The sequence below is a fragment of the Phytophthora parasitica genome, assembly GCF_000247585.1.
Source record: "Phytophthora parasitica INRA-310 unplaced genomic scaffold supercont2.71, whole genome shotgun sequence".
NCBI lineage: Eukaryota > Oomycota > Peronosporomycetes > Peronosporales > Peronosporaceae > Phytophthora > Phytophthora nicotianae.
In genome coordinates this window covers 199,449-209,940 of record NW_008649057.1, presented here as the reverse complement: position 1 = coordinate 209,940, position 10,492 = coordinate 199,449, and the positions used below count along the sequence as shown (strand labels likewise).

The 10,492-nt window shown below is 52.5% G+C and overlaps 5 protein-coding genes across 6 annotated transcripts in view; 1 reads left to right on the top strand and 4 right to left on the bottom strand.

Annotated features, from left to right (window-relative positions):
• PPTG_17290 (hypothetical protein) overlaps positions 1-1,905 on the bottom strand; it is a gene marked incomplete at both ends in the record, with an annotated part of 4,724 nt that extends 2,819 nt beyond the window's left edge. The window contains one exon of the mRNA XM_008915488.1: positions 8-1,905. Coding sequence (XP_008913736.1) covers positions 8-1,905 — 1,898 coding nt within the window. The remainder of the gene's footprint in view (positions 1-7) is intronic.
• A 392-nt stretch (positions 1,906-2,297) lies between these two features.
• Positions 2,298-3,188, bottom strand: PPTG_17289 (hypothetical protein). Its single transcript, XM_008915487.1, has one exon. The coding sequence runs from the start codon at positions 3,074-3,076 to the stop codon at positions 2,513-2,515; it is 564 nt and encodes a 187-aa protein (XP_008913735.1). The 5' UTR covers positions 3,077-3,188; the 3' UTR covers positions 2,298-2,512.
• A 932-nt stretch (positions 3,189-4,120) lies between these two features.
• PPTG_24156 (hypothetical protein) lies at positions 4,121-4,692 on the bottom strand (the record flags this gene model as incomplete). Its single annotated transcript, XM_008915486.1, has 3 exons — positions 4,121-4,193; positions 4,365-4,479; positions 4,554-4,692. The coding sequence occupies 3 exons, from the start codon at positions 4,690-4,692 to the stop codon at positions 4,121-4,123; spliced, it is 327 nt and encodes a 108-aa protein (XP_008913734.1).
• A 1,156-nt stretch (positions 4,693-5,848) lies between these two features.
• PPTG_17288 (hypothetical protein) lies at positions 5,849-7,582 on the bottom strand. The gene is made up of 2 exons (XM_008915485.1): positions 6,979-7,582; positions 5,849-6,901 (listed from the first exon to the last, which is right to left on the bottom strand). Exons 1-2 carry the CDS (start codon positions 7,525-7,527, stop codon positions 6,005-6,007), a joined length of 1,446 nt encoding a protein of 481 aa, XP_008913733.1. The 5' UTR covers positions 7,528-7,582; the 3' UTR covers positions 5,849-6,004.
• Positions 7,583-7,652: 70 nt separating this feature from the next.
• PPTG_17287 lies at positions 7,653-10,097 on the top strand. 2 transcript variants are annotated; one of them, XM_008915483.1, is made up of 3 exons: positions 7,653-7,906; positions 7,998-9,357; positions 9,427-10,097. In XM_008915483.1, the coding sequence occupies exons 1-3, from the start codon at positions 7,697-7,699 to the stop codon at positions 9,825-9,827; spliced, it is 1,971 nt and encodes a 656-aa protein (XP_008913731.1). In that variant the 5' UTR covers positions 7,653-7,696; the 3' UTR covers positions 9,828-10,097. The 2 variants fall into 2 exon arrangements, with proteins under 2 accessions (XP_008913731.1, XP_008913732.1); XM_008915484.1 differs by having other exon boundaries at positions 7,653-9,357.
• Positions 10,098-10,492: the final 395 nt, after the last annotated feature.

Here is a 10,492-nt window from a genome sequence, read left to right as displayed (position 1 = left end):
AGTCGACTCAGCAATCATTTGGAGTTGCTCCAGTTGAAGCATTGTGTTTTCCATCAGCTTGATCGAGTCGTGGCACCGCATGATCGTCTGTGCTTTGAGTTGAGGCAGTGCTAATACTTGGAATAACTTCGCGTCTACATCGGACTCTGGAGATCCGAGAAATGTTCTCCTTCTAACTGCATCGTCTCCACTATCTTCTAAGTCATCGGAGCAAAGAGAAGGCGAGAGATCGACGTTTTCAAGCGAGTCTAAGAGGTACTCAAGCGTCTCCGCTAGCAGGATCGTGTCTTTTGAGACCGCTGAAAGCTTCTCGCGGACCAGTAATACCGTTGCCGGTTCGCGATGGACTCTGTGAATGAGCTGGCGGATTTCTTTCAGCGTTGCGTCTAGTACAAATGTTCGTGCGAAGAAGTTCTTGATGAAGATATCACGACACACTAGCCCGACGTAGGACGTAAAGACATGTTCATATCGAAAAACATTGGGGCCGGAGAAAAGACATCCGGCTTTACCGACAACTAGCACGTCGTCCGGAGTCAAGTCGTGGCTAGCTTGGATGTCTCCCAGTACTTGAGCCAGTTCGTTTGCATATCGTGGGTCGCTTACATAGGCTTGAGCCGGTAACTTCGGCTGTATCTGCTTGCTAAGGATACAGTTGTACTTGTTGCGTTGAAAGGAATCCCCAAGATAAAGCATTTCAAGTAGACTCAACTGGTAGCGCGACAGTAGATCGTTGACCAGCATGGACGAGTCCTGATGTACATCCACTAGTAACCGCGAGAGATGGTCAATGGCTACATCGTCGCCCAAACGATCCATGATGGCCTCAACTTTGATGCCGTAAATGAGCGAGCCATCGCTATTCAAGTGCATCCCAAAGTTCTCAATCTGTACGATCCCCGGGGTCTCTGGGAAGTGGCTCTCCGCCTCAAAGTTCGTAAAGCGCACAAAGTCGTAGTCAAGAACGCGAACCTGTGTCTGTCCTACTGGGACTCGAAACTGCGTGTCAGTGGGATTGCTGTCCACACAACTCGTGAGAATCCCACCCTGACAGCGATCAAGCACTCCCATACGCTCGTTCAACGCCACAATTTGGTTCGTTCCAAACGGAACCCACTCACCGATGAGTGCGTACACATCTCCTAACGTTAGGGCTTCTGACGTCTTCTTAGTGATGCTTGTAGCCCCCAAAGCGCACTCTCGAGCGCGATCGGCATTACTTCGCTCCTGAACCTTGTAGTATCCACCAGACCGTGACCGAAGACAACGTGGTAAGAACGGACTTGATACATACGACACATCGTCACTCTCCGTAATACTGCTCCGCTTGCTGTAGCCTCCCGAACGCAGCACAAAGTGTTGACCATCATATCGTACAACAAGCAGTCGTCGCTCTAGTGGTGCTGGTGGGTATAGGTAGGCATCTACTGTGTCCTGGAAGTATCGAGGTAGCAACCGTAGTGCCAATTGACCTTTTATCGATACCTGGTACGCTGTAATGGGCTGGAAGTCGTCACTAGAGAGTTTAAGCCCGTTAATGAGTCGCAGCGCCCAGAGATCATCGATCGCCGCTTTGCCTTCTCGTGAAAAGTTTATCCAGCGTCGCAGCGTCTTGCCCTTGAAGGATAGGCGCATTGAAGCTGGAGCATAGTCAAAATCGAAGGCGTCACACAGGATGCCTTCAAACATTAGTACCAGCAACGGTACGTGTCGAATCCAGCGTTCATTTTGTCGAGTAGAATTGGACGCCACAGCGTACAGACTGATGAGGTACAGCAGCTTGAACTGGTTGGCACTTAGAATTGACGCCGCCGCGATGGCCTCTGCCATTGCCTCATTGGTAGTTCCCGGTGGCGGTGATGGGGTCGAATGCCGCGGCGCCGGAGACGGCGTGGCCCGGTGCATGGCACTCTACCGTTCCGAGCCCCGATCGATTCGCGGTAACCTCCCTCTGCACTGTTCTGGTTAAAAAAAATTCTGCTGTCGATTCCTAGTACTTCAGCTTGTGGTGGTTTGACGTGGAGATAAAGACGGCAGATGCCGTGGATCATTGGCGTCACCGTCGCGGTGGCAGCTTAAACACACACAGGCCTCCGTTATAGCGAGCCTCCCAGGTAAGCCCTTGAGCCGCTTTTGCCTGCCACCTCCAATTGCCCTGAAACCTCCAGCGACGGTTCCGCACTTCCGCGCCATCGCAATGTCCGTGCCGATATCGCGCCAAATTGGGAAGCGCCTGCATCCGTTGCCATTTTTGACGCGAGATGCGTCAATTAACCTAAGACTATTGAGAAAAAAAAGTAAAGATGATAGATATTCATTTTGTCACTCGACCTTTATACACACTGTCACTACTCATTCAAGTCTACTTACGCTACTGCCACAATGCTCTAATTAATGTGCCACGCTCGATACGGTGAAGCCGACTGCAGCACTTGCCAACCGGGTTCGTCTGAGCGCAGGAGACGTCTCCCCCTCATATTAACTGAGAGAGACGATGCTCCTCTTAGCTCGTTCACTCCAGGACGGCAGAGCACAGGAAGTCGATCTCGTCCGAAGACAAGTAGCTTTGGTGGCAGCTGGTAGGCAGAGGCATGTCCGAGTATTCGCCGAGGTAGGAAGCGGCAGCAACCGGGAGATCCGTCCACACGCTCTCGTTCAGACCGCAGTCCAGCGAGTCGGGTGTGTACATGACATCGTCCGAGGCGACAGACGAGAAGGACATGTCAGAGGACGTCGAGTAAGTGGATCCGGCGGGGGACACGGCCGGCTCGGACATGGGGGTGAGACCCGCAAGCGCGGCCATGTCCAGCATCGAAATAGAAGTCGGGGAGGAGAGACCGTGGGCCTTCTTGGAGCGCGCGACCTGGCGTTTCTGGCGGTCGAACTTGCGCTGAATCTTGTTGGCCTTGTCGCGGTGGTACAGGCACAGTTGGTGCGGCTGGCCGTTGCGCTTGCTGGAGCGCACGTTGGTGCATTTGCCGGTCTTGTACCTGCACTTGTTGATGCCCGTGGCAGGCTCACTACTGAGACCCACGATGGACTGGGCCGACTGCGTTGAGATCGAGATGGCAACCATTGTAAAGAGTTCGGAGCTCACTTGTGCTCGAGGCGTTGAATTCTGTAATGACCATTGAACTGGAGCTTTGATGGCCTCGACGGTCTCTTCCCGCCGCCGTCGTGAAGGTCTGACTGACTGGCCTCTTGTGCAGGTGAGGAGCATTGCAGACAGGGATCTTTCTCCTGGCTTTGCATTTGCTGTATGCCAGCAGGTCAATGCGTGGACGGGCCAAGTGGGAGGGGTGCCGGCGGCCAAATGCAACAAGTGTGACTTGCAGTCCTTCGGCAGTGGCACGAGCATTCCAGAAGGCAGGACACACACCCGCCGCGCCACTACGAACATCGGGCGGGAGCTATTTCAATGCTGTTACTGTGTAAATAGCGACAGCATAGAACTTCATCCGCTTGGTGTTGCAACTCGCAGATGAACAGGTGGCTCTGTCAATGACAGCACAGAGTTCAAAATATGGTATTTCGTTGCGCGTGGTTGTTAAAACTCGCCGTATGAAACGCGCATGGCTCAAGTACGGCTGGCGGAAGATAAGATGAGGCAAGATCCAACGCCGTGGCATAAGGCTCGCTCGACAGAGGTGTCTGCGCCGTGCGTGCTCCAAGGCGAATGCCGTCGTCTTCACACACTGGTATGGCAGTCGCGAAAACTGATTGATCTATTTATACGAGGTACTAATTTATGAAATTGCATATCTGATACAACGCCGTTGGAGTGTGCGAAATAAAAACCGTTACTATTGTGTCTGACAGGTAAGTTGCACTGTGAAGCCCACAGCTGTCACCACAGTGGACTGGAGCTGCGACTACTGCCAGCTCCAGCGCGATCACGCTGATGCCTCGATGAGGCACACGCTCGCTCGTTGTAATGGCTCGCTGCGTCGACAGCATCCACATACGACGATCGGGCCAGAGCTTTTAGCCGGCTGAAGCTTTGAGCTCCGGGTGACGGCCGTTGTACATTTAATACCCGAGGCTATTGGCTCGACCTCGATGCATAAACCACGCCGAGGTGATCGATAGATGGGTGCACTGGAACACGGATAGGACTGCATCACTTGCTGCTGCAACATTGCTCCTGCGAGATGTGGACGCTCCGGCGGCGCGGTGGCCACAGCCAATGATGGCTACAATTGCCCTGCCAGTCTTCAGACGTGTCGTGCGACACGAGGAGGCTTGGCGGAGATCCGGTCGGGAGCTTGCAAGTCTGCGGGTTGCCCGAAGTGTGACGAGACGGGTTGCAGTGCGTTTCTTGGCCGGCGACGGCAGTCTCTGCACCAGTGGATGCGAATCCTCACCGAATTCCGAGCTCGCCCGATGTGTCCTGCTTGGTGCTTTCAAAGCACAGGTTTGTCTTGGCTAGGATACCATACAAACGCGAAGGAAAACTGATCACGATACTGGCGCGGGTCACTATTTCAACATCAACGAATTCTCCTGCAAGCATGTTCTGACAAAGCGGATGCTTTTGCAGCGGTGAGACGCACCAAGATGAACTTGCTGCTCATCTTGAAGCTTCCGGATCTTGCCCGACTTATCAGAAGGCGACGCATACATCGGCAGCCTCCAGCTCCAGCCGATGTGGCAAAGCGGAGTTGAGCCTTTTGTACGGATGGATGTCGGCATTGTTCTTCCACCGAAATGAAATGAGAACCGTGGCAGCGACTAAGATGGCGTCTGCACCAAAGTAACGTTATCCAGCGTATCAAGTGGCTCAGTTGCCATCGTGGAAGTATATTACCTCGACGCGCTTAGTTGAATGTTGCGACGCTTTCAATTCTACGGATGTCACTGCAGTGGAATCCTCGTGATCTCGCACCTCGATGGGATGGATACCTACCTGCGCTGGCCCCAAGCCGGAGCCGGAAGCGGGCTTGGCCAAACTTGATGGGAAGCCAGCCATTGCAGCCTGCGAACCGGAGCTCTCGCGGTAGTCTGCCTGAACGTACACTAGCGAGAGGATACACTCGATTTGAAGTGGACCTCCGCAAACAGAAAACCGTCCTCCTCCAGTCAAGCAGTGGGACCTTCTGTGCCCCTTGCAATGACAAGCAAAACCGCTGAAACCCCGCCAAGCGACAAATGGCTGCACCGGCGCCATTCACCGGCCGAGGCATAGCTTACCGATGAGTCATAACATGGAATCTTCGGCCAGCAACGTATGGCCCCGTGGAAACGCGACATTGGGCTTCACTTAATGGTCTGCTTCCCGAATGGCTTCAGAATCCGGAAGGGATCCTATAAAAAAAAAATCGACCGCGGGAGATTTGACCCGCATGCCGTGCGAGCACCACCAGCCACCGCAACGCGGTCCGAACCGGCATTTCACTGCGCGTTGGGCAAGTTGGTCCGGCTTCTTTCGGCGCGGACTCAACGTGAGCATCCATCGTTTGAAGATTCTTTGCCAAAGAATCTACGGCGAGGAGGTCTCAAGATGGGGACCAACTGACCGCGTGCTCTCTTCGAATTGAAATCAAAATCTTGTGCTCTGAAAGCGGCTGCGATTCGATTGTGCCGGCCATGAATATCGCGACTGGAATGCTACGCGGCCGTGTTGAAGTGCTGACTCCTATCTCGAGATAGAGGCGCGTGTCCAGCACTTCCCAGTCTCCATTCCTGCCTCCGTATCTCCTCGCCGAACAAGTTGGAATAGTAATCCGTGCATGCGTGTATATGCTTGGACTTCAACACCCTCTAAATGCTAGGGTCTGCGGACGTGCAGACCTCTAACAGTGCTACCATGGCAGAAAGCGCAAGGAGCAATAAAGAACATGTACAGCGTACAGCTAGAGTAAGTGCAATGAGAGACCTTGAGTACATCGTTAAACGGTACGCCACGGATGGCCAGAAGATGCTCACCGAAATGGAACGCGCAACTTGTGGACTAACAAGCGTTGTATGTTGCATCTCTTCTTCACGACGAGCTTAAACGAATAAATTACTGATCAGCACCGGCACAGGCCGTCCTAGATTGTGGTGACGACGGTGTCACGCTCGGTGCTCGACGTGGGAACGTATGAGTGTTCCAGATGCGCTTTGGAGCATCTCGCTTCTGTCGACGGCGCTCTGCGATGCAGAGGCGCACTGCTTGCCCCCAAAGTAGCACTCGAGTCGAGATGGTGTTCACCACTTCGGGTCTTGTGGTCCGACGGCCGAGATGATGTTTGACGAAGGAGAAGCGCCGCATCACGACACCTTCCGCACCGCCGGGCCCGACGTGGCGCCGTAACGTGATACCTACCGATATGTCCTTCCTCACACGGTTTCCATGATAAGGATGCAACTCGTCCACGTCCACGAAATCGCTCATCATGACCGTCAGGTCGCCCTGCTCGCCTGGTTGTTCGCCGTCGGAGCCGTCCAGCTCGCTAGCCGCGAACCTTTTTAAGTAGAAGACAGCGTTAGACTCTTGTACCAAGAAGCTGCGACCGACGCACGAGCGCTCCGGTAAGTCCACGCGCTCCACTGTTCGCGCGTGTAGGAAGGTATCTACCATGCCGTCGTAGTAAGTGCGGTTAGTGACGCAGCCCAACAGGCGCGAGACGCCGTCACGCGGCACGACGAACTGGTCCTGGATCACTTCGGCCACCTCGTCCACAGTCATGTTGTTAACCAGCGAGACGCTAAAGTCCACGGTGTAGAATTTGCCGAAACGTTCGAAAGTGTCCACGTAAAAGAACTCGCGAGTCGGGTCGATCCCACGAGTCTGCGCCGCGACGAACCGTCGAACGGTGTCCAGCTTCTCGTCTCGCATCTCCAATAGTTTGCTGCGGCGTTCAGCAGGGTCCTTGCCCAGACGAATAAACGATTCCATCGGCGTCATCAGCGTCATGCGCTGTATTTACAAGCACAAACATTCGTCAATACGCTTGTCATTTCCACAACAAGTCAATAAACTGAACAAGTGCTCACGTAGTGCATCAAAGGCGAGGCCTGGATCATCAACCGATGCACGTCTTCCATGCTCTGCTTGTGCAGATTGATGGTGTCAACCAGCATATTTTGCTGTCTGGTTGCCCTCTCCAATTTGTTTTTCTCTTCCTCCACCTCCCCGTCACGTTCACTCTCCTTGCCCTCACATTGCGAACCGTTCGCAGTGGCATCCGCCCTAAACTGTAAGAAATCTCTTTGCGCCTCTAGATATTTGACTTCACTTGCAACCAGCTCAAGTTCCTGCTCCTCTGGCGTCAAGACCGACGAGTCATCCTCTGGTTCTGCTGGCCTTCCGCCCTCCTCTCCGGATTCTTTTGCAGTATCGTTATTCAGCTCGCTCGCAGCGTCAGACAGCAGCGAATCCAGCAGCTCGTCGCCAAGGTCATCCGAAGGCAGCAAAAGCTCCAAATCCGGTAAATCCAACACCTCATCGCTCAAAGGCATGTCCTCAGCACAGCCGAAGTCGTCGAAAGGTCCTCCGAGCTCTGCATTCATCGCAAACTCATCGAGCTCCTCTCGGTGCTCCATCGAATTGCTCACGGTCTCAAAAAGGTCCAGAGCGTCGGAATTTGCCCATCATTTCTTTTTCTGTTTAACGGTTATTGCAACATAAACAACTTAAGTTGCTTGTAGCGCAACTGAAAGAGCCATATGGTGCGACCAAGTTGCAGTCCGTAGCCACACAACCGGTTCAGGCATGCTGGCGGTGCGACGTCGGGCGCTACGAGCCCTGTCGGCAGCTCCGCTGCGCATGCGCGGGCTCGCTACGGCCTCGAGGGACGTCAACGAGGGTGAGGTTCTTACACCTAAAACTGTGGGACCTTACATGTCTGAGCGGCTGGAAGAATTCCTGCCCGAACGCATCCGCAACTTTAGCATCGTGGCGCACATCGACCACGGCAAATCGGTGCGTTCAAGACGCTAAAACGTCAGAATGGAGTGTACTATGATGATCTCTAGGTGCTGGTGTATTGGAATTAACTCATTCTTTAATGCAGACTCTGGCAGACAGGTTGTTGGAGACAAGTGGTAATATTTCTCGTCAGGAGCGTGAGAGCGCCCAGTTCCTCGACAATTTAAAGGTAGAGAGAGAACGAGGCATCACAGTCAAGGCACAGACGGCGTCAATGGTCCACAGAGACCCGAAAACAGGAGAGACATTCATGCTCAACTTGGTGGACACACCAGGTCACGTGGACTTTAGCTACGAAGTGAACAGATCCCTATCAGCCTGTGAAGGAGTGCTGCTGCTGGTTGACTGCTCGCAGGGTATTCAGGCCCAGACATTGGCGACGTATTATGCTGCTAAAGAGAGGGATCTGCACGTCGTACCGGTATTAACCAAGATCGACATGCCTCACGCCGAAGTGGACGACAGTATCCTGAGCTTGTCGTCGCTATTGGACGTGGACCCAGATGACGTACTATTAACGTCGGCAAAAAGCGGAGATGGAATTAACGACGTACTTCCAGCAGTAGTAGAGCGACTGCCCCCTCCGGTAGAGTGCGATCCTAGTGCACCACTGAGGTGTTTACTGGTCGACTCGTACTACGATGACTATCGAGGAACCGTTTGCTTGGTGAAGGTCGTAGACGGCGCTATTTTCCCTGGTGACAAGATTTATAGCGCACACCAGAAAACGAAGCATGATGTCCAAGAAACGGGATTGTTACTACCGGGACGGTATAAGACCAAGGGGTTGTATGCTGGTCAGGTCGGCTACATTATCGCCGGTATGAAATCCACAACGGAAGCCAAAGTAGGAGACACGTTCTTCCGTGAGGGCGCTGCATCTGCAGATTTGAAGGCGCTTCCGGGCTTCCAAGAGGCTCGCAGCATGGTGTTTGCGAGCATGTACCCTACAGACGACTCGAGTTTTGACGAGTTGCGTGTGGCTATCGAGAAACTCACGTTGAATGACGCTAGTGTGACGGCTCAGCAGGAAACGAGTGGCGCTCTAGGCATGGGCTTCCGCTGTGGTTTCTTGGGGTTACTACACATGGAGGTGTTCCACCAACGTCTATCGGATGAACAGGGTATACAGGTGATGGTGACAGCGCCGATGGTCCCGTACACTGTGATCGATCCGAAAGGGAAGCAGTTTACCGTGGAGACTCCCGGTGCGTTCCCTGAATCGACCAAGTACTACGATGTGTTAGAACCGATGGTAGAGGCGTCAATTATCACCCCGGCGTCGTACTTGGGCCCCGTATTGGCACTTGCCAAAGAGAAGCGTGGCATTCAGACGAACCTCGTCTACTTGGAGGATGAGCGCGTCATTGTGACCATCAACGTACCGTGGCAAGAGGTCGTCACCAACTTTTACAACGAACTCAAGACTATCTCGTCCGGCTATGGTGAGTCGATACAATTTTGTTAATCTGTGTTATGTTGTTCTAACAGTATTTTTTTTTTCTTATGCTCAGCAACGCTCAACTACCGCGAAATTGAGCCCCAGAAATCGGATATCGTCAAGGTGGACCTGCTGATTAATGGAAAAGTTCTGGATGCGCTCTCCTTTGTGTGTCATCGAAGCCGGGCTACACCTGACGGCCGAGCATTGTGCCAAAAGCTCAAGCGCGTGATCGACAGACAGCAGTATGAAATCTCTATCCAGGCGGCATTAGGCGGCAAAATCTTCGCTAAGGAGCGGATCGCGCCATACCGCAAGGATGTGCTTATCAAGTCGGGTAAGACGGTGGGAGGCGGAGACAGTACACGCAAGAAGAAGTTGTTGGCGAAGCAGAAGCAGGGCAAGCGTCGCATGAGGACTGTGGCTAATGTCCAGCTCTCTCAGGATGCCTTCTGGTCCGTGCTTTCCAAATAGTACCAGTAATGGCAGTATACACTCTCTTGCTGACTTCACAGTACAGGAAAACGTGATAATACCTCTTACACTGAGCAGTTTGCTCAGAATATCACGTCGCGCATCCAAAGCAAACGCGATCTTTCAATTCGTGGCATAACAACGGTAACGCCCAATTTTTACTAAAAAAAAAAGTACTGTTCGCCTCACAGGACACAAGCAAACAGCATCAATTATTAACACAGCAATTAAGCACTAAACAAAAGGCAGCGATTTCAGCTATTTTGTGAGTAGCAACCAATAGAATTCATTGTAGCTTACAATTTGTAAGTGAAGTGAAAGCGAAGCTCATGAAATAACCACCTTGTATTGGGGAGGCGCCAGGTTACTGTAGTATAGACTGGTAATTATCGACTTTGTGTAGAAAAAAAAAATGCTACCGGATGTTTTCAGAGAACAGACACTATTAGCCAATTATATCACTGAAAGAAAAATACTGCGACTCTATCGGTTGGCGAATCTATACAAACATAATAACGAATTTTCGCCCTGTTGGACAAAAGTAGACATTACGAAAAACAGACAACACATAAAGTTTTTAGGTACCGGACGGTGCGAATTGAGTGCGTGGGATCAGTTTTGTGCGCGGTTCGTAGTCGCTGCCAATCATAACGTTGCATTGGCCA